This window comes from Nomascus leucogenys, chromosome 3 (genome assembly GCF_006542625.1).
Source record: "Nomascus leucogenys isolate Asia chromosome 3, Asia_NLE_v1, whole genome shotgun sequence".
In the NCBI taxonomy this organism is placed as follows: Eukaryota; Metazoa; Chordata; class Mammalia; order Primates; family Hylobatidae; genus Nomascus; species Nomascus leucogenys.
This window is the reverse complement of record NC_044383.1, coordinates 87,340,417-87,361,168: the sequence shown is the minus strand read 5'-3', so window position 1 is coordinate 87,361,168 and position 20,752 is coordinate 87,340,417. Positions and strand designations below refer to the sequence as shown.

Genomic DNA, 20,752 nt, shown 5'->3' with positions numbered 1-20,752 from the left:
TTTTGAACTTCTGGCTTTAAGTGATCCTCCTGCCTCAGCTTCCCAAAGCACTGGGATTACAGGTGTGAGCCACTGCGCCTAGCCCACTGCAATAAGTTTTAATTGGTTTCCCAGCCATGCGCTAATTTCAACCCATCCTATCCAATATTGCCAAAATAATCTCCCAATCCCATTTTGTGACTGCCAAACACTGACTGCCTATTATACTCAATTCTTTAAATTTAAAATTGAGTCTCCTTATAGGCTAGTTTGTTTACATTTTAATTTTGTCACTACCTTCTATTAACAATGTTCCATTACAGATAAATAGGTTACTCATTATCTGGAATGCAGTTATAGTCTTGTTTCTTGGCTTTGCTCATGGCATACTTTCTGGACAGTCTTTCTCTGTCATCAGGGCGCATTTTCATTAGGTTGTCTTTCCACTAACATTTGGGGAAGCTGGGCTTGATGGCAGGTACCTGTAGTCCTAGCTACTTGCGAGGGTGAAGCAGAAGAATCATTGAGCCCAGGAATTCAGGGCTGTTGTGCACAATGCTCATGCTTGTGAACAGCCAGTGCACTTCAGCTTGCGTAATACAGCAAGACCCCATCTCTTGAAAAAAAAATTGAGGAAACCCCGGGGACTATAAAGAGGACAAAGATAGTTCTTAGAGTTCAGTGAAGTAAGACCATCCCTCAGTGTCCACAGGGGATTGGTTCCAGGACACTCCCACATACCAAAACCCCAGGGTGCTCAAGTCCTTATACAAAATGGTATAGTATTTGCATATAACCTATGCACATTGTCCCATATACTTTAAACCATCTCTAGGTTACTTATAATACCTAATACAATGGGAAGTGCTATGTAAACAGTTGTTACATCCATATCGTTTAGGAAATAATGACAAGAAAAAAAGTCTGTGCATGTTCAGTGCAGACATAACCATTCTTTTTTTTTTTTTTTTCAATTGTTTTTGTTCCAAAGTTGGTTGACACATATACAGAAGCCATGGATACAGAAGGCTAACTGAATTTCCTTCCAGGCCAGGACTATTTAATAGAAATATGATGCAAGCCACCTATGTAATTAAAAATTTTCTATAAGTCACATAAAAAGTAAAAATAAACAGTTGAAATTAATTTTAACATATTTTATTTGATCCATTATATATTATTTCAACATGTAATCGATATAAGAATTACAATATTTTACATTTGTTTTCTAAGTCTTTGAAATCTGGTGTACATTTTTAACTCATTGCATGTCTCAGTTTGGACAAGCCACATTTCAAATGTCAAGAGACATATTTAGCTGGTGGCTAACCTAATGGATAGGGCAGTCCTAGATAGTCTATTTTCAGTTCCTCTTTTCTCCCTTAAGCCTCTGGAACTGTGATGGGAATAATCTGTCATGTGAATTCCTAGCACTTATCAGCACCTCTCATTATCACATGGCCTCCTTGCATTATTTATTTTTGTGATGCATTTGTCTTGTCTCATGAACTAACTTGTAAACTCTATGAAGTCCAGGACCAAAGACACATGTAATCTCAAGATTAGAAATACCTTTAACAAAACCATCAACTAATTCTTCTGTTGATGTGTGGCTCCCCTGTACCAAGTCCCTATTAAGTGAGCTTCAGAATCTCCTTGAAGCAAAATTCTGTGGTTGAGGTATTCACACACGCTAAGGTAGGCAATTCTTTGGGTTGTGCTACAAGGGCATCTTCTTTTCAGGATCTTAAATCTGTTCCCTGAAGTTTGCATCACATGAAACAAATCAACTTCACATGATAAGTCACTTCATATTTGGAGAGAGTCCAGTAGTTTTCTCTCTTCTAGGTGAGTCCTGGAAGGTTTAATCAATACTTCTTCACTTGCCCTGTTTTTGAGTTCTCTTCATCATTTAGCTCTTCCCTGATATAATGCCAACTTGATTGAAGTCTTCTTCAAATGCTGAACACAGCACTTCAGAGGTGTCTGACCAGTAAAGAGAATAACCGGATCACTATTGGCTGCCTCTACAAAACAGTTCTACCAGGCATCGGGGCACATTACCTTATGAGGAAGCAGGAATGGCAGAAGACAGCCCCAACAAACACATTAACTCATACTATCTTTGCATTGTTGGTTTTTAGTCTAGAACTCTTTGCAGATAAACCACACAGTTCTTTAGGTTAGTTTTTCTTCGTATCTTCCTATCTTTTCAATCGAGTTAGGGAATCTTCGGGCTTTCTGTTTTTGGAGGAGGTCTTCTGACCGAAGGGCCGACTTGCAGTGATCACTTTGAGGGAACTAAGCTGAGAATCCAGAAAGCTTATGGAAAACAGGCCTTGACACCAGAGAACCATGTATACTCTCCAGCAGCCAGAGGGCTTTGGCTGAAGACAACGACAGCAACTACCTGTTTCTTCATTCAAATTGCTCTCCTTTCCTTTACCTTTAATAGGAATTATTTCCTCCACATATTTACCTTACGGAGAAGGGCGGGGAGAAGACGCGGCCGACTGAAGTAAATGCAGGGGAAAAACTCACAGGTAGAGAGGTCGAGATGGCAGGCCTGGCCCGGTGCGGGCAGCCAGGGTAAAGCAGAGCGTCCCGGCACGCGCGCAGGCGCGCGCGCGCTCCCGCCCGGGGGCGCATCCTCGCCGCCGCAGGGACCTTCCGCCTCTGCTCCTCCGAGCCCAGCGGACGAGAGGCTGGAGGCGGGTGGCGGGGCGGCGCGCGCACGCGGGCGGGGCGGAGGGCCAGGAGTCGACGAGTCGACGTGCCGACGTTGGCGCTGCAGCGGGGCGGTGACGTGTAGGCCGGCGCCAGCTCTACTCTGTCCCTCCTCGTCGGGTCTGTGCGTCTGTCTGTGTGGCTGATGGTCCTCGCACGCGGTTCCCTGTGACTGGGCGCGACCCCGGCAAGCGCGGCGTGGAGGGCGGACGGGGCGCGGCGGTACATCTGCCCGCTCGCATCTTTGGCCCTGCGCTCAGCTCCTCACCCGGCGTGGGAAGTTAAAGTAAAACCGAAAGGGAAGGAGGCGCGGTGGCAGGAGCTGACAGAGTGATGGGAAACGCGTGAGCCGGGCCGAGAGGTGAGGAGGTGGAGGTGGGAGGACGAGAAGGGTCGCCGCGGCCAGGGGAGCTAGCTGGAGGCGGGGACGGCGGGGCGGGCTACGCGACCCGCCAGAGATTCTCTTCCTGCCTCCGGGGCAAGTCCCGACCTGTCATCCTTTTCGGTAGCTTGAGGTCGAGTCCGCGATCTCGCAACAATACCGCCCATTCTTAGAGTTTGTAGGTGGGGTTGGGGATAGAAAACTTAACCTAAGCCACATATTGTCCAAGTGTTAAGCCACAACGTGACCAGATGAGGTGGTTTTTCTGTCCCATGCATGGGTAATTTGTTTTCTTTCTTTTTTTTTCTGTTACAAAGCCTTGATAACTTCGTTTTCTTCACGTAGATTTGGGGAAAGAAATCTTCCTCGTATTTTTCCCCCAACACACTGGAAAGTAAATAGGTAGCTGACCGTGGTGGATTGTGGGTGAATTTCGCAATCAAGGAGCCTAGAATTTCATTTTGAAATAAATACATGTGTATGTGGGTGCTAGGGAAGTTTTATGAGTACTGGGCAGTTATTTCAAATAGGTTTCTTATCATAAATTAACTTATTCATGGAATGCAGTGTGCTAATGGTATTTGCTATTCTTTGGTTTAAAAGAAGCATAATTCTAGGGGCTGGTAAAAGTTTGATGTGTTGTCACTTGTGCATTCAAACTCATACTTACGATGTCTTTCTTTCCCTAAGTTAGGTTAGATTGATAGCCATTTTCTCTATCACCAGATTTTATGTTTCATAGATTGAAATCCTTTTTCTGATTCTCAAAGTTCTCAAAAGTTGAGAATTCAGCTTTTGGTTTTACTATGGGTTGTGCTCCAGTTTATGTTGTCTCTTTTTTTTAATGATGGCTATAATAGTCTTACATGAGAAAAATGATCTTTAAAAGATGCTGTTAAGCTTAGGCTAAATCTTATTTATATGAGTAAATTAATTTTTCATGGTTCAGCTTTCTTGATCCCTGCTTAACAGTTTTTTGTCATTCATTCATTCAAGTCTTCCTATGTGTCAAACGCTGGGCTAGGCCTAGGAGAACAAGAGAGGGACAATCTCTGTGCTCATGAACTTTCTATAATCCAGCAGCCTCCTTTTAGGAGAGAATCTTGACTAGGGTTCTTTCTCATGCCATGGATCTGTAGTTGACCAAACCAAAGCTTTTAAAATAAAAAGTTACTGTCAATGTATATATGTAATTGGCATTGAAAGAGGAGCAGGTGATCTTGCTTTAACAGCATGATTTGATACTGCCTTTGATCAAAAAGATAGTATTATATGTACCAGTGGTTTGCCATTTCAGAAGAGTTTTTCTTTTGCAAAGCTGGTTTAAATATAAAGTTCACAGTTCTACCTGAGTTTCTACCTCAAAAAAAATAATTAAATAAAAAGCTTTTTCTTTCTTTTTTTTTTTTTTTTTTTTTTGAGATGGAGTCTCGCTCTGTCGCCCAGGCTGGAGTGCAGTGGCGCCATCTCCGCTCACTGCAAGCTCCACCTCCCGGGTTCATGCCATTCTCCTGCCGCAGCCTCCCAAGTAGCTGGGACTACAGGCGCCCGCCACCGCGCCCGGCTAATTTTTTGCATTTTTAGTAGAGACGGAGTTTCACCGTGCTAGCTAGGATGGTCTCGATCTGCTGACCTCGTGATCCACCCACTTCGGCTTCCGAAAGTGCTGGGATTACAGGCGTGAGCCACCGCGCCCGGCCAAGCTTTTTCTTTTGAGGTAGAAATCAGTTTCTTTCCAGTCTTCACATTTGTCTGATTGATCTCCTGTGTATCTCTGGAACTCCCAGGCTCAAGCAGTGCCCCTGCATTGGCCTCCCAAAGTGCTGGGATTACAGGCCCCATTTTGCCTTTTTGTATGCTAATGAATTGACTAAGAATTTTGTCTTTGCTAGCTGGCTGCTCCTAGTAGCCTCAGGATGGGGGCTGGTTACCAGAAAGATCAAGGAATTGTTAGAAGGTTGGGACTTTCATCCCCACCCCCTAACTGCTTGGGGAGGTGAGAGAGGGGCTGAAGATTTAAATTGATCACCAATGGCCAAAGGGTTTAATCAATTATGCCTATGTACTGAAGCCTCCATAAAAACTCAAAATGACAGGGTTCAGAGAGCTTCTGAAAGCTGAACATGTAGAGATTCCTTGAGGTGGTATGCCCAGGAAGTACTTGGAAGTTCTGCATGGAAATTCCCTTCCCTTATAAATTACCCTATTCTATGTATCTATTCATCTGTATCCTTTGTAATATCCTTTATAATAAATTGGTAAACGTGTTTCCCTGAGTTCCGTGAACCACTCTAGCAAATTAACCGAACCCAAGGAGGGGGTCATGTAATCCCCAATTTATAGCTGGTCAGTCAGAAGTACAGATAAAAAAGCCTGGAGCTTGTAATTGGCATCAGAGGTGGTGGGCAGTCTTGTGGGACTGGGCCTTCAATCTGTGGGATATGACAGTATCTCTAGATAGTGTCAGAAATGAATGGGAGAACCCCACATGATGTCTGCTGCAGAAGTGATTGCTTGCTTGGTGCGTGGGGAGAAACTCATGCACGTTTTGTCACAGACATCTTCTGTGTTGATGGTTGTGGTGTGAGAGCAGGGGAAAAACGGTTTTTTTTCCACTCACAAGAGGGCAGGCGTAAATTCCTTGAGTCTGCCTTCCAGAGGCTCCATGGATTAGGGTGGAATGAGAATTTTGTCTTTCAGACATAATCTGTGCTAGGCCCTTTTCCACTGGACTTTTGTGGGAAGAGTTATAATATATACTGCCTAATATGTGCTGGGTCTGTTCCACATTTTCTTGAGAGTAATGGGTGTGCTCGTTTCATCTTTGTGGGATGTTCTGGAATTTTCTTTTTGACTATGCTTGTCCTTATCTGGTGCTAAAATATTTTTTTTATTTGTTTTCCCAAGGACATTTAAAGGAAAAGCCTTCCTTATCCTGTGCTAAAAGTAAAATTAACACAACTTTGGGGGGAATATTCTGAATATAAAGGCTAATCTGCTTTATAGTTATGACCCTGTCCAGGATTTTTTTTCCCCCACCTTTGAATGGGAAACCAAGTTAGAGAATAAGTTAGAGAATAAGAGCCCCATAGAAATTTTATTGTCTTTAACCATTATATATTTTGTATTGTGTGAAAAGTGTTTATGTATTTTATTATTTTTGTCATGCTTTCCATATTCTGCATGCTTCAGATGTGTTTCCTAACTTGATTGGGAACTATTCAAGAGCAATTGCTTCTTGCTTAAGAATGAGTTAGCATCTAAAGTGAACTTGTTAGGTAGAAACTGTGAATAGCTAAGATTACCTTTGAGAATCCCTTAAGAGGACATCAAGTTGGCATAACATGCTGTCTCTCAGCATGTCCTACACAGCCCTGTTTTTCATCCTGACTTGGAATGTATCACAGTTTCTTTAGATGAACTCCCAGTGAAAAAGTTGGTCTGTGTAAAAGTTGGTCTGTGTTTGGTCACCACCTTGTATGTTTTTTTAAAAAAGAGAGAAAGTGTTAAAAACTAGAGTCATGCAATGCAGCAAGATGCTCACATTTTGAGATGCATGTGGTGATTGAAACAGACTAAAAGAGCAAGATTCTTGTTGCCCATCCCCCATTCACTCCGGAGCAGGTATTCAATACCTGAAATGGTAAGCAGAATCTCTAGTAATTATTGTTTTTGTCTGTCTCTGCCTTCCTTTTTTTGGCCTACAGTGTTTGGTAGATTCAAGAAAGTTAAATGTGCCTAGACTTCGCTGTATGAACCAATTGATGGTAATAAGTTTTAATACAAGTAAGAAATAAAAGGTTAAAATTATCTTTAGGATTTACCATGAAAAAATCACCCCCTTTTGAAGTCGCATAATGGAGGATTATAAATATGTGTCGATGATGGCTATTTTCTGAGTTCTGATCTTGCTAATGTTAACAATATCACAACTCAATTTTTAAAAAAGGCACAATAAAATATAAATATTCTTATTCACTGTTTATTTAATCTTTATTCACTGTTCATTTTTCAAGGTATGGTTTGTGGGTACAAGATTCTATTTTAAGTATTGAAATCTTAAATTCTAATTTTACTCCATTTACAACCTACTCCTTCATGTCAGTGTTTTTATCCCTTAATCTGCACTGTATCACTTTGACTATTTTTGTCCCTTTAATAATTCCCTAGTATCCATAATTGCCAGTAACTAATTGCTGACTTTAAACTTATTAGGAAATATAGTTTGTTTGGCTGTTTAGATTTTTTCATTTGTCTATAATGAAAAAATACAGTAACTATCTTTTCCTAAAGTTGCTATCAAGCAGTCAGACCATCTTTAGAGTTTAGAAACACAGGTTTGGTTTAAGAAGAATAAACATTACAATTTTTATATGTAGTACTTCAGAATAGTGTGTACTGGAATTCTAGCTCACTGATTATTGGTTAATATCATCTCGCAAAAGGAAATATGCTACCATTAGTTTAGTTTTCTCCTTATTTGGAATGTAAAAAAGGGCAGTTAAACTTTCAAGACTTTCTTTTTACCTGTACGTATGTTTAATAATTTAAAGATTTGTTCAGATAGCCACAGCCAGTACTTCTGATGAACAGAAATAGGCTTTTAGAGTTTCAATCCTTTAGAAATTATATTTGTTCTGGGGCATTAAATATTTATTATTAACAGAATTTTTCATTTATATATTTGTCATTTAGTGGGCCATATTAAATGTGGAGTAAAAATTAGTGTGGTAAAAATTGGTATGTAGGCCAGTTTTTCTTAATCCTTATTCACTGTGATCTTACCAGAAATTTTAACTATGAATGTTATGATTCATCTTTAAGACCTCCTAGTTGAACATCTTTTCCTTTCATCTAGGCCTAAAGTTAAGCACTTAATAACCCTCATCATTTAGGTTTCATTGTCCCACTGCCCCTGTATTACAAAACCTTAACCCTGGTTCACACCAGCCTTTGTTCCTATGCCAGATTATTGCCACCTTAAATTGTTTGCAGTATGAGCTGAGCATTCATTGCTACCTGAAAAATATTTCTTCTATTATTGTGGGTGGTAAGTTCAGACTTTTGCTTCTGTATTAGAAAAAATCCCACCTCATCACCTGTTTGAACGGTCTCAGCATATCTCAAATAAAATCGGAGTCATTTTGGTGGAACTCGCTTTTACCATGTTTTTCTCTCCTCATTCACCCTCTGCTTAACCATGTTATAACCATATGCACTTCCACTCATCCTTCCTTCCATACTCCTTCATCTCTCCAAGTCTCTCTACACCTATGCTTTCGTTGTCATTCTCGCCTGCATTCTCAGAGACCCTACTCCATCAGTCATAGTCTTTCTCCTGATTGCTCAACTTTTCCTTCTCTCTTTGCTCTCCCCTGATTATGATAAAATCATGATCAACTCTATCCTGTATTTTCAGAAACTCTTAGACCACATTATTTCAGTATTTCCTGCTTTTTCTCCTTTTCTTTCTCAGTTTCTTGAAAGAATAGCATGTACCCATTTGTAGGGTTGTTTTTTTTTCCCCCATTTTCTCCCTTTGCGTTTATCCTTCAACTCACTGAGATTTACCTTCTACCATTTTTGGAAACTAGGTGTGCTAGTCATCTAGGACCTCAGAGTGGCTGAGTACAGTGGACTGTATCATGTCATTTGAAACTCTTTTCTCTTGTCATATCACTCTTTCCATATGACAACTAATTTGTAGATCACTTTCTTAGAACTCTGTTCTTAACTCTCTACTGTCTACTTCCAAGAGGCCTTTAGGGGTGGAGTGCATGAATGGGCATTCATGCAGCTTTTGAAATGGAGTACAAAATGTTGTTTATATGTATGTATGTCTGTTTTCTTAGGAAGAGGGTCCATGGGCTTATGTATATTTGACTTAAATGAATATTATGTTCATCCATGGTTTTAACTATGATGAAGTGATAACATGAAATTCTGGATTTCCAGCCCAGACCTCTGATAGGAAATCCAAAACCATATGCCCCACTTGATAGCCCATAATTGAAGTTTTCCAAAATAGAATTATCATTCCTCTTCCTGATGCCCTCTATACATATAGACTCCTCCACTCTTCAACATTTCCTTAGCCAGAAATTTGAGTGTCCTACTCCTTTCTCCTTCTTTAAATCCTATTCCACATAGATTCTGTGTTCCAAGTATACTGATCTCCTGAATCCATCCTTTTATGCATTTCCCTGGCTGAATTCTATCCTCTTTATCTTTCAGTTGGTTTATTGAAATAACTTTCCAACTGGTTTGCCTGTGTCCTGTTTGACCCCACCTTGACAGTGCACCACATGTAAATCTGAGTAATTTTTCTATAACATGTTGGTATTTTTTCAGTGATTCTGATTATCAGAATGAAAAGTGCTTAATTTGAGACATGTTGTTTGGTCTCTGCTTACATTTTTAGGTCTTATATCATCAGTTTCCAAATGCACATTCTGTAGGTGTTTTAAAAGTAATTAAGTCTGTTATTTTGGCTTTCCCCCTCATAGTTTACCCCTTGTAATAACCTTGTCTAGGTCCTTTAAGTCTCAGCTCAAGCTCAGCTTCCTTCCTTTATATCTAGTGCCCTCCTACCCCTTTAGATGCTCCTTCCCTGTCTTCCTACAGTTATAGCTGCATAATTATTGCAACTATTTTTCTTTCTTTCCAACCGTACTGTAAACTCATCATTGAGGGCAAGTGCAATCATATCAAAATGTTTTTCTTCTTTTAATCTCTAGAGCTTCATAAAATATCTAATATATGGTGGGTGATCTATAAATATTTGCTTAGTAAATGAATAACATAAGATTTAAAATTTGTTTTCTCAATTTGACCTTTATACATTTCAAATACAACTTAAAGGGAATCTTTTTCCTGGTATAAAATACAATGAGTTTTGAGGAACTGTAAACTTTATAATAAACATCCAGTGCCTAGCCCAGATTCTAGTAGATAGGAGAAAATCAAATATTTGTGTATAAATGATTTATAGGTAACGGTGAGCTAATGAGCTGTTAGATTTTTTGCGTTGGTCATTCAACCTGGGGAAGAAAACACATCAAATAAAAATAGCAAATCTGGTAATGTGCTTTGCTTCATTCCCTTGACAAGCATAATTCATGCTGATAATTTTGATAAGATCTCAGGGAGCTTTATTTGATGTGTTTCCAGGATTTGTTTCAAGATTTGGAGCTCTTTTTAGCAGTTTTTATAGTGCTGGCTTGGTAGTGGTGAGTTCTGAGCATTTGTTTGCCTAAAAAAGACTACCATTCCTTCGTTTAGGAAGCTTAGTTTTGCTGGATACTAAATTCTTGGCTGATAATTGTTTTGTTTAAGGAGGCTGAAGATAGGGCTCCAATCCCTTCTAGCTTGTAGAGTTTCTGCTGAGAAATCTGCTGTTAATGTGATAGGTTTTCCTTTATAAGTTACCTGGTGCTTTTGCCTCACAGCTCATAAGATTCCTTCCTTCATCTTAACTTTAGATAACCTGATGGCAGTGTGCCTAGGCGATGATCTTTTTGTGATGAATTTCCCAGGTATTCTTTGAGTGTCTTGTATTTGGATGTCTAGGTCTCTAGCAAGGCTGGCGAAGTTTTCTTAGATTATTCCCCCAAATATGTTTTCCAAACTTTCAGATTTCTCTTCTTCCTCAGGAACACTGATTATTCTTAGGTTTGGTAATGTAACGTAATCCCAGACCTCTTGGGGGCTTTGTTCATATTTTCTTATTCTTTTTCATTTGCCTTCGTTGGATTGGGTTAATTAGAAAACCTTGTCTTCGAGCTCTGAAGATCTGCTTGTTCAATTCTGTTGCTGAGACTTTCCAGAGGATTTTGCATTTCTATAAATGTTTCCATTGTTTTCCTGAGGTTTCGTTTCTTATTTATGTTGTCTATGTCACTGAAGATTTCTCCCTTCATTCCTTGTTTCTTTCTTTTTTTTTTTTTTTTAATTTCCGTAAATTGGGCCTTGCCTTTCTCTGGTGCCTCCTTGATTAGCTTAATAACTGGCCTTCTGAATTCTTTTTCAGGTAAATCATGGATTTCTTCTTGGTTTGGATCCATTGTTGGTGAGCTAGTGTGATTTCTTGAGGGGTGTTAAAGAACCATGTTTTGTCATATTACCAGTGTTAGTTTTCTAGTTCTTCTCATTTGGGTACGGTCTGCCAGAGGGAAGGTGTAGGACTCAAGGCTATTGTTCAGATTATTTTGTCTCACAAGGTGTTCCCTTGATGTAATATTCTCCCCTTTTCCTAGGGATGTGGCTTCCTGAGAGCTAAGCTGTAGTGATTGTTATCTCTCTTATGGATCTAGCCACTCAGCAGGTCTACCAGGCTTTGGGCTGGTACTGGGGGTTGTCTACACAGAGTCCTGTGATGTGAACCATCTGTGGGTCTCTCAGTCATGGATACCAGCACAGTATTTGGGGTGTATCCTGGGTCCTGCAGGAGCAATCTGCTTCCTTCAGAAGATCTGTGGGTTTTCTTAGCTTTCCTGATTTATTCCTGCCCTCATTCTGGAGCGAGAGTTTATGATGCAAGACTCCACACGCTGCTGTGTCAGAGTGGGAGCTGCAGTCTAGTCCTGCTTCATGTCTGCCATGATCCCCCACCACCCCCTTTTTTTTTTTTTTCTACTCAGGTCTCAGGGAGCTTTAAAGTTTTCAGTTACTGTAGTTTGTAACAATGTGACCTCATTACCGAATCCTAATATTAGATCTCTTCTTAGAGGTTGAGTGTATTATCTTGTTAGAATTTGCTAGGTTTGTGAGTTAGAATGAAAATGAAGTCTTGCTTTCTACTTTTTAAAAAAGAAAGGCACAGAGGATTCAGGACATTACTGTGATGTATATAAAAATGGTGAAAGTAGTGGTCCCAAGTACCCTATTAATTTGTTAAGACCATGCCTGAGGCACAGTATTAACACATCATGTTTCTTGTTCTGATGCTACATTTTGAAAGCACTAACTTGTGTGGTAAAAGGTAGGTTCTGAGGCAGAGTATGTTTAGTTTACTATCAGGGCCTTTCTTTAAAGACTTGACTAAATTTAGTCGTCTTGAATACATTTTTGCAATGTCTCAGTGTGGGTAGAAAATAAAAACTCCAATGCTTTGGCATCCATTGTATACCTTACTTCGTCTCTATGGATGACGTGTACAGTATACATAGATACTGTGTACAATTCTTGGGAGAATTGAGAAAAAGTCAAGTCACTTTCAGTAAGAGAGTTGTATTCTCTTACAGACCCCAGTTGAGAAAGGCTGGTAGGAGCCAGGCTATGCACTGAATTCAGGCCATGGATTTCTGTCACCCAGGCTGACTGCAATGGCATGATCATGGCTTACTGCAGCCTTGACCTTCCGGGCTCAAGCAATTCTCCCACCTCAGCTTCCTGACTAGCTGGGACTACAGGCGCATGCCACTTGCCTGGCTTTTAAAAAATTTTTTTGTAGAGTTGGGCGGTCTCACTATGTTGCCCAGGCTGGTCTCAAACTCCTGGCCTCAAGCGATTCACCTGGCTTGGCCTCCCAAAGTGCTGGGATTACAGGTGTGAACCACTGTGCCTGGCCCCCAGTCCATGGATTTCTTAATAGATGAATTTCTTCCTTGGCCATTATTGGCTTGAGACAAAATTAAGCGGTGATTTAAGAATAAAAGGCATTGGCTAGGCCCGGTGGCTCACATCTGTAATCCCAGCATTTTAGGAGGCCAAGGTGGGCAGATCATGAGGTAAGGAGTTTGAAGCCAGCCTGACTAACATGGGGAAGCCCCATTTCTGCTAAAAATACCAAAATTAGCTGGGCGTAGTGCTGCGTACCTGTAATCCCAGCTACTTGGGAGGCTGAGGCAGGAGAATTGCTTGAATCTGGGAGGTGGAGGTTGCAGTGAGCCGAGATCACGCCACTGCACTCCACCCTTGGCGACAAAGTGAGACTCTGTCTCAAAAGAAAAAAATAAAAGACATCATTTCTAAGACAGTGGTTCTCAACTATGATCCTTGACCTGCTGCATCATCTACAAAGTTGTTGGAATTGTAAATTCTCAAACCTCATCTCAGTGCCATCCGATCTGCTGAATTGGAATATTGGGGTGAAGAGAGTAAGGTGGTAGGTAGGGCTCAGCCAGTTTGTTTTTCAGGAAGCCCTCCAGGTAGTTTCAATATATAATAAAGTTTGAGAATCTCTGCTCTGTACTGTCCACTGACTCTTGCTTTCATTTTTTTCTTCCAAATGCTCCAGGAAGTATGTTATCTAGTGTTAGAAAAATCCAAATGTGATTCCCTGAATCATCTTATTTCCAGGCTGTCCTGAATTCACTCCCAACAGGTAGTTGAAATCTGAAGTCAGCTAACTTAGAAGTTTATTTGTAAGTTGGATCATTTGACTTCTCTGTTTAAAATTCTCCAATGTAATGTAAAGTCCAACTGTTTTTTCCCCAGCTGTCCTTATACCATTCTTTACTGATTTGCAGTGCAATCATGTTTATTTTTAATACCTCATTTTTTTGTTTTTGATTTGTAATCTTAACTATTTTGCTCAAAGAATGTGACCTCTATCAGGGATCAGTTAACAGATTTGGTCACCCTGAGCCCCAGAATGGGTTTTACACTCCTAAAGTGTCATTTTTTTAAAAAGGAACAAATATATGGCAGAGACTGCACTTGCCAAACCTAATTTTTCTTTTTGAGACCGACTTTCACTCTGTCACCCTGTCTGGAGTGCAGTGGCGCCATCTTGGCTCACTGCTACCTCTGCCTCCCGGGTTCAAGTGATTCTCATGCGTCAGCCTCCTGAGTAGCTGGGATTACAGGTGCCTGCCACCATGCCTGACTAATTTTTGTATTTTTATAGAGATGGGGTTTTGCCATGTTGGCCAGGTTGTTCTCAAACTCCTGACCTCAGCTGATCTGCCCGCCTCGGCCTCCCAAAGTGGGGGGATTAGGCATGAGCCACCACACCCAGCCTAAACCTAAATTTTTTACTACTCTCTTTTTGCAGAAAACTTTACTAACTTCTGACTTATATGACACTTATTCTTTGTAATTTGTTGAGACTTGCTTTATGGCCGAGTATACATAGACGATTTTTGAAACTGTTCAAGTGTACTTCAGAAGAATATGCATTTTTTAAAATCAGGTTTCTGTATTTGTTCATTAAATGAGACTTAGTAATTGTACTCTTCAGGTTCTCTATATCTTTATTGATTTTTTATTTTGGAGGGAAGGTTGGCTTGACCTGTCAATAATTGAAGTCTTTAAACTTTTACTTTGATGTTAGACTCGTCACTTTCTCCTTGAGGTCTATTTGTTTTATTTTGAGACTATCCTAGCAGTGCATACAAATTCAGAACTTTTGTCCTCTTAGTGAGCTTTATCTTATATTATTATGTAGAGAGGTTTTTTTTTAATCCCTCCCTAATACCTTTTGTTTTGAAGCCAATTTTGTCTGATCTGATATTTTTGATATAGCCACCAGCTACGTTTGGTTATTTGCAGGAAGATCTTATCCTATACTTTCAGCCTTTCCTTTCCTATGTTTTTGGTGTAGCACTAGTGTTTTACTTCTTTGTTATTTTGCAGTTCATTCTGTCAATCTTTTGAGGGGTAAGTTTAATTTGTATTTATTATGATTATTGATATATTTCAATTTGTTTTTATTTATCCTGCATTATCTATACTTAGTCTGTTGGTGACAGCATGCATGGGTTATTTCTTCAAGTCTTTTCCATGTTATCACTTTTATTTTTAGCTGTTGCTTAACCCATCTGTTGATTGTTTTTAAATTTAACAAGTATATAATTTTATTTCTAAAAGTTATATTTTCAAATCATCCTACTTGTGTTTTATTATTCATTATTTAAAAAATTCTATTATAGTTGTTATAGATAGGTATTTTGATCTGATTATTCTAATATATAGGTCATAGATTTTTTCCAAGTATTACCCTGTTTGATAACTTCAGGAATACGGTAATCAAGAGGAACAGCAGAAGCAGAGAATAGTTTGAGACATTCTGTATGTCTTCCCTTTCCCAGTTCTTTCCTTCCCACATTGGACATTTTGGCATAGATAATTCTTAGTTGTTGGGGAGCTGTCCTCTACATTGTATGTTTAGTAGCATCATTGAAACCAGTAGTCCCCTTCCACCTTCCTGATAGTTGTGACACCCAAAATAACTAAAATATTGCCAGATGTCCTATGTGGGGCAAAATCATTCCTAGCTGGGATGTTTTAAAGACTTAAATAGCTTATGTGACATTCTTCAAGGAGCCATGCCTTATAAATCTGTAGATAGTAGTGTTCTAATAAGCAATCTTAAACCAGTACAGTCCTCCAAGAGTCTTTCGTAGATCAGGGCTCTCCTAATAGTAAATATTACTGATCTTTTTGCCTGGAAATTGTTTAGTCATCAGCCTGTTAAGGAGGAGATTAGACCAGGCCATCTGAATTCTCTCTTTCCCTGTATGTTCTTCCCCCTCATCAGCTGTTTTCTTTTCTGGCCTGTTGTCCAGTCTCTTACCATTTTTGCCTTTTCTTCCATTTATTCATTAACAGATAATTATTGAGTACCAAAAATATTCTGGTTCTGTTGTCTATTTGCTGGGGAGATTAGTAAAATGGAGGTCCTTCTGTCATGAAGCTTACTTTTTGTGGGGTGAAACAACACATATGTTAGAAAATAAACAAGAAAGTGTCAAATATTACTGAGTGCTATAAAGAGAATTAAAATTTTGGGCTTTGATAGACAGTGACTGGATCGTCTGTTTTAGATGGGGTGGTCAGGAAAGGCTCCATCTTATGAGGCATCTTTTAAGCCAAGAGTTCAGTGTGAAGCCAGCTATACGAACATCAAGGGAAACCATTCCAAGCAGAGGAAACCACTGGAAAGTGGTGTAATTTGAAATCAGTGAGCATAAAACAAAATTAGGGAAAAAGATGAACAAGTGGTTTCATCTCTTTCAATATTATTGGCAGTAGTAATGTAGTATTTGATGCCTGTACTTGGGAATCTACAGAACCCAATTTTGAGGAAATGTTTGTTTCTTTTTCCTTTTTCCAACCTTAGCTAATGCTTTATAAAAACAAACAAAAAAACTTCGTGGATAGAAAATATGTCAGGAGAATTTTTCAATGTTGGTAACAATTGCTTTTTAACAATTTTTTTTTCTTTTTTCTCTTGTATAGGCTAATTTGTTGCCACCTCTTCCGAACAGATAAATATCATCTTGTTTTGTTTCAGTTTCAGGTTTCTTGTTGTATGGATCACTGATTGAATAATAGATGGCTTTACCTCGTCTCACAGGAGCCTTGCGTTCCTTTTCAAATGTCACCAAGCAAGATAATTATAATGAAGAAGTGGCTGACTTAAAGGTAGATTTGTTAAAGGTAGAAATGTTGAACATTATTATAAACACAGACTATGGACAACTATTTGACATTCTTTTTCTCCATTCTATGTGGTTAACATGGAAGTTTTATCTTGTTTGGTGTGAGGCAAAGATGGAGAATGTGTATGCTGCTGTTTACTATGGGAATACTTACGTTCAGCACCTAAAACCATATTGTCAAGGGGAATAATCAACTATGATAATTGAATCCTTTGTTAATTTTTCTTTTGTTCAGCTCCCTACCACAGTTAGTTTGTAACTTAATCCAGTAATCTACCTCTGGATTATCTGAGTAAGTTTTTAGGTCTCTGGTAAAATTCTTATCAAATGAACACAAGCAGTGTCTGTACCTTATGAGAAATATGAATATTAATCTCTTGAACTCAGAGGCTGATCTCATAATTGATTTGTCATTATAATTGGTAAGAGGCATTTAAGACTTAAGAAACACTGTTATTTTAAAAGCTACTTTATGACTAAAACTTCAGAAATACATTTTAGTAAGAAACAAAAATTAAATGTACATGGACTGCTTTGACAGACTGACCCCTGCTTTAGTAATTATGGTATGGAAAAGTTTCCTCATGTGAGTTAATATTATAATAAATAATGCTAATGTTACCCTTCCTACAAATATAGGTAAATCTCACTAGGTCAAAAATGGGCAATTATCACTTTGGAAGATCATTTTTGTTTTATCAAGGGAACTTCTTCAGCGTCTTGTCTTCCCTTGTGGGCATTTAGTGCTATACATTCCCTCTACACACTGCTTTGAATGTGTCCCAGAGATTCTGGTATGTTGTGTCTTTGTTCTCGCTGGTTTCAAAGAACATGTTTATTTCTGCCTTAATTTCATTATTTACCCAGTAGTCATTCAGGAGCAGGTTGTTCAGTTTCCATGTAGTTGAGCGGTTTTGAGTGAGTTTCTTAATCCTGAGTTCTAGTTTGATTGCACTGTGGTCTGAGAGACAGTTTGTTATAATTTCTGTTCTTTTACATTTGCTGAGGAGTGCTTTACTTCCAACTATGTGGTCAGTTTTGCAGTAGGTGTGGTGAGGTGCTGAAAAAAATGTATATTCTGTTGATTTGGGGTGGAGAGTTCTGTAGATGTCTATTAGGTCCGCTTGGTGCAGAGCTGAGTTCAATTCCTGGGTATCCTTGTTAACTTTCTGTCTCGTTGATCTGTGTAATGTTGACAGTAGGGTGTTAAAGTCTCCCATTATTATTGTGTGGGAGTCTAAGTCTCTTTGTAGGTCACTCAGGACTTGCTTTATGAATCTGGGTGCTCCTCTATTGGGTGCATATTTATTTAGGATAGTTATCTCTTCTTGTTGAATTGATCCCTTTACCATTATGTAATGGCCTTCTTTGTTTCTTTTGATCTTTGTTGGTTTAAAGTCTGTTTTATCAGAGACTAGGATTGCAATCCCTGCCTTTTTTTGTTTTCCATTTGCTTGGTAGATCTTCCTCCATCCCTTTATTTTGAGCCTGTGTGTGTCTCTGCACGTGAGATGGGTTTCCTGAATACAGCACCCTGATGGGTCTTGACTCTTTATCCAATTTGCCAGTCTGTGTCTTTTAATTGGAGCATTTAGCCCATTTACATTTAAAGTTAATATTGTTATGTATGAATTTGATCCCGTCATTGTGATGTTAGCTGGTTATTTCGCTCGTTAGTTGATGCAGTTTCTTCCTAGCCTTGATGGTCTTTACTATTTGTCATGTTTTTGCAGTGGCTGGTACCAGTTGTTCCTTTCCATGTTTAGTGCTTCCTTCAGGAGCTCTTTTAGGGCAGGCCTGGTGGTGACAAAATCTCTCAGCATTTGCTTGTCTGTAAAGCATTTTATTTCTCCTTCACTTGTGAAGCTTAGTTTGGTTGGATATGAAATTATGGGTTGAAAATTCTTTTCTTTAGGAATGTTGAATATTGGTCCCTACTCTCTTCTGACTTGTAGGGTTTCTGCCGAGAGATCAGCTGTTAGTCTGATGGGCTTCCCTTTGTGGGTAACCTGACCTTTCTCTCTGGCTGCCCTTAACATTTTTTCCTTCATTTCAACTTTGGTGAGTCTGACAATTATGTGTTTTGGAGTTGCTCTTCTCGAGGAGTATCCTTGTGGCGTTCTCTGTATTTCCTGAATTTGAATGTTGGCCTGCCTTGCTAGATTGGGGAAGTTCTCCTGGATAATATCTTGCAGAGTGTTTTCCAACTTGGTTCCATTCTCCCTGTCACTTTCAGGTACACCAATCAGACGTAGATTTCGTCTTTTCACATAGTCCCATATTTCTTGGAGGCTTTGTTCGTTTCTTTTTATTCTTTTTTCTCTAAACTTCTCTTCTCACTTCATTTCATTCATTTCATCTTCCATCACTGATACCCATTCTTGCAGTTGATCACATCGGCTCCTGAGGCTTCTGCATTCATCACGTGGCTCTCGTGCCTTGGTTTTCAGCTCCATCAGGTCCTTTAAAGACTTCTCTGTATTGGTTATTCTAGTTATCCATTCATCTAATTTTTTTTCAAAGCTTTTAACTTCTTTGCCATTGGTTCAGATTTACTCCTGTAGCTTTGAGTAGTTTGATCGTCTGAAGCCTTCTTCTCTCAACTCGTCAAAGTCATTCTCCGTCAAGCTTTGTTTCGTTGCTGGTGAGGATCTGCGTTCCTTTGGAGGAGGAGAGGCACTCTGATTTTTAGAGTTTCCAGTTTTTCTGCTCTGTTTTTTTCCCATCTTTGTGGTTTTATCTACCTTTGGTCTTTGATGATGGTGATGTACAGATGGGTTTTTGGTGTGGATGTCCTTTCTGTTTGTTAGTTTTCATTCTAACAGACAGGACCCTCAGCTGCAGGTCTGTTGGAGTTTGCTAGAGGTCCACTCCAGACCCTGTTTGCCTGGGTGTCAGCAGCGGTGGCTGCAGAACAGTGATGGCTGTAGAACAGCAGATATCGGTGACCCGCAAATGCTGCTGCCTGATCGTTCCTCTGGAAGTTTTGTCTCAGAGGAGTACCCGTCCGTGTGAGGTGTCAGTCTGCCCCTACTAGGGGGTGCCTCCCAGTTAGGCTGCTCGGGGGTCAGGGACCCACTTGAGGAGGCAGTCTGCCCGTTCTCAGATCTCCAGTTGCGTGCTGGGAGAACTACTACTCTTCAAAGCTGTCAGACAGGGACATTTAAGTCTGCAGAGGTTACTGCTGTCTTTTTGTTTGTCTGTGCCCTGCTCCCAGAGGTGGAGCCTACAGAAACAGGCAGGCCTCCTTGAGCTGTGGTGGGCTCCACCCAGTTTGAGCTTCCTGGCAGCTTTGTTTACCTAATCAAGCAACTAACTCGGCAATGGTGGGCGTCCCTCCCCCAGCCTCGCTGCCGCCTTTCAGTTTGATCTGGGACTGCTGTGCTAGCAATGAGTGAGACTCTATGGGCATAGGCCCCTCCAAGCCAGGTGTGGGATATAATCTCCTGGTGTGCCATTTTTTAAGCCCATTGGAAAAGCACAGTATTAGGGTGGGAGTGACCCGATTTTCCAGGTGCAGTCTGTCACCCCTTTCTTTGACTAGGAAAGGGAATTCCCTGACCCCTTGTGCTTCCCGGGTGAGGTGATGCCTCGCCCTGCTTTGGCTTGCGCACGGTGTGCTTCACCCACTGTCCTGCATCTGCTGTCTGGCACTCCCCAGTAAGATGAACCCGGTACCTCAGTTGGAAATGCAGAAATCACCCGTCTTCTGCGTCGCTCATGCTGGGAGCTGTAGACCGGAGCTGTTCTTATTTGGCCCTCTTGGCTCCTCCCTCAGTGTCTTTCCTGTGTAGGTTCAATGACTACATTTTCTGAATCGCAAATTAGGGCATGAGGTTTGGCAGGTAATTTCTTCTGATGGATAAACCTATATAAGTCTTATAAAGGTATAAAATAAATTACATATATAGTTACAAGTTTAATATTATGGAAAAATTAAAAGTATATGATGTCAAGACTTCCAGAAAATTCTAGACATATACTTATAAGATACTTAAAGGAAAGATTCTTAGAAATGTCTCCGAATGTGGTATATTAGTTTGCACAGAATAACAAAATACCACAGATTAGGTGGCTTAAGCAACAAAGATTTATTTTCTCATAGTTCTGGAGCTAGAAGTCCAAGATCAAGGTGTTGGCAGGCTTGGTTTCTTCTGAGGCTTCTCTGTGTGGCTTGCAGGTGAGGCAGCCTTCCTGCTCTGTCCTCACATGATTTGTCCTCTGTACAAGCACATCCCTGGTGTCTCTTTATGTGTCTAAATTTTGTTACAAGATCCAT

At 40.0% G+C, this 20,752-nt stretch overlaps 1 protein-coding gene across 2 annotated transcripts in view; it reads left to right on the top strand.

Moving 5' to 3' along the window:
• Positions 1 to 2,763: 2,763 nt before the first annotated feature.
• ASCC3 (activating signal cointegrator 1 complex subunit 3) overlaps positions 2,764 to 20,752 on the top strand; it is a 393,050-nt gene continuing 375,061 nt past the window's right edge. For both annotated transcript variants that reach the window (XM_030809499.1, XM_030809500.1), the window contains exons 1-2: positions 2,764 to 3,067; positions 16,326 to 16,456. In XM_030809499.1, the coding sequence (XP_030665359.1) occupies positions 16,367 to 16,456 (90 nt within the window). In that variant the 5' untranslated portion in view covers positions 2,764 to 3,067; positions 16,326 to 16,366. The remainder of the gene's footprint in view (positions 3,068 to 16,325; positions 16,457 to 20,752) is intronic.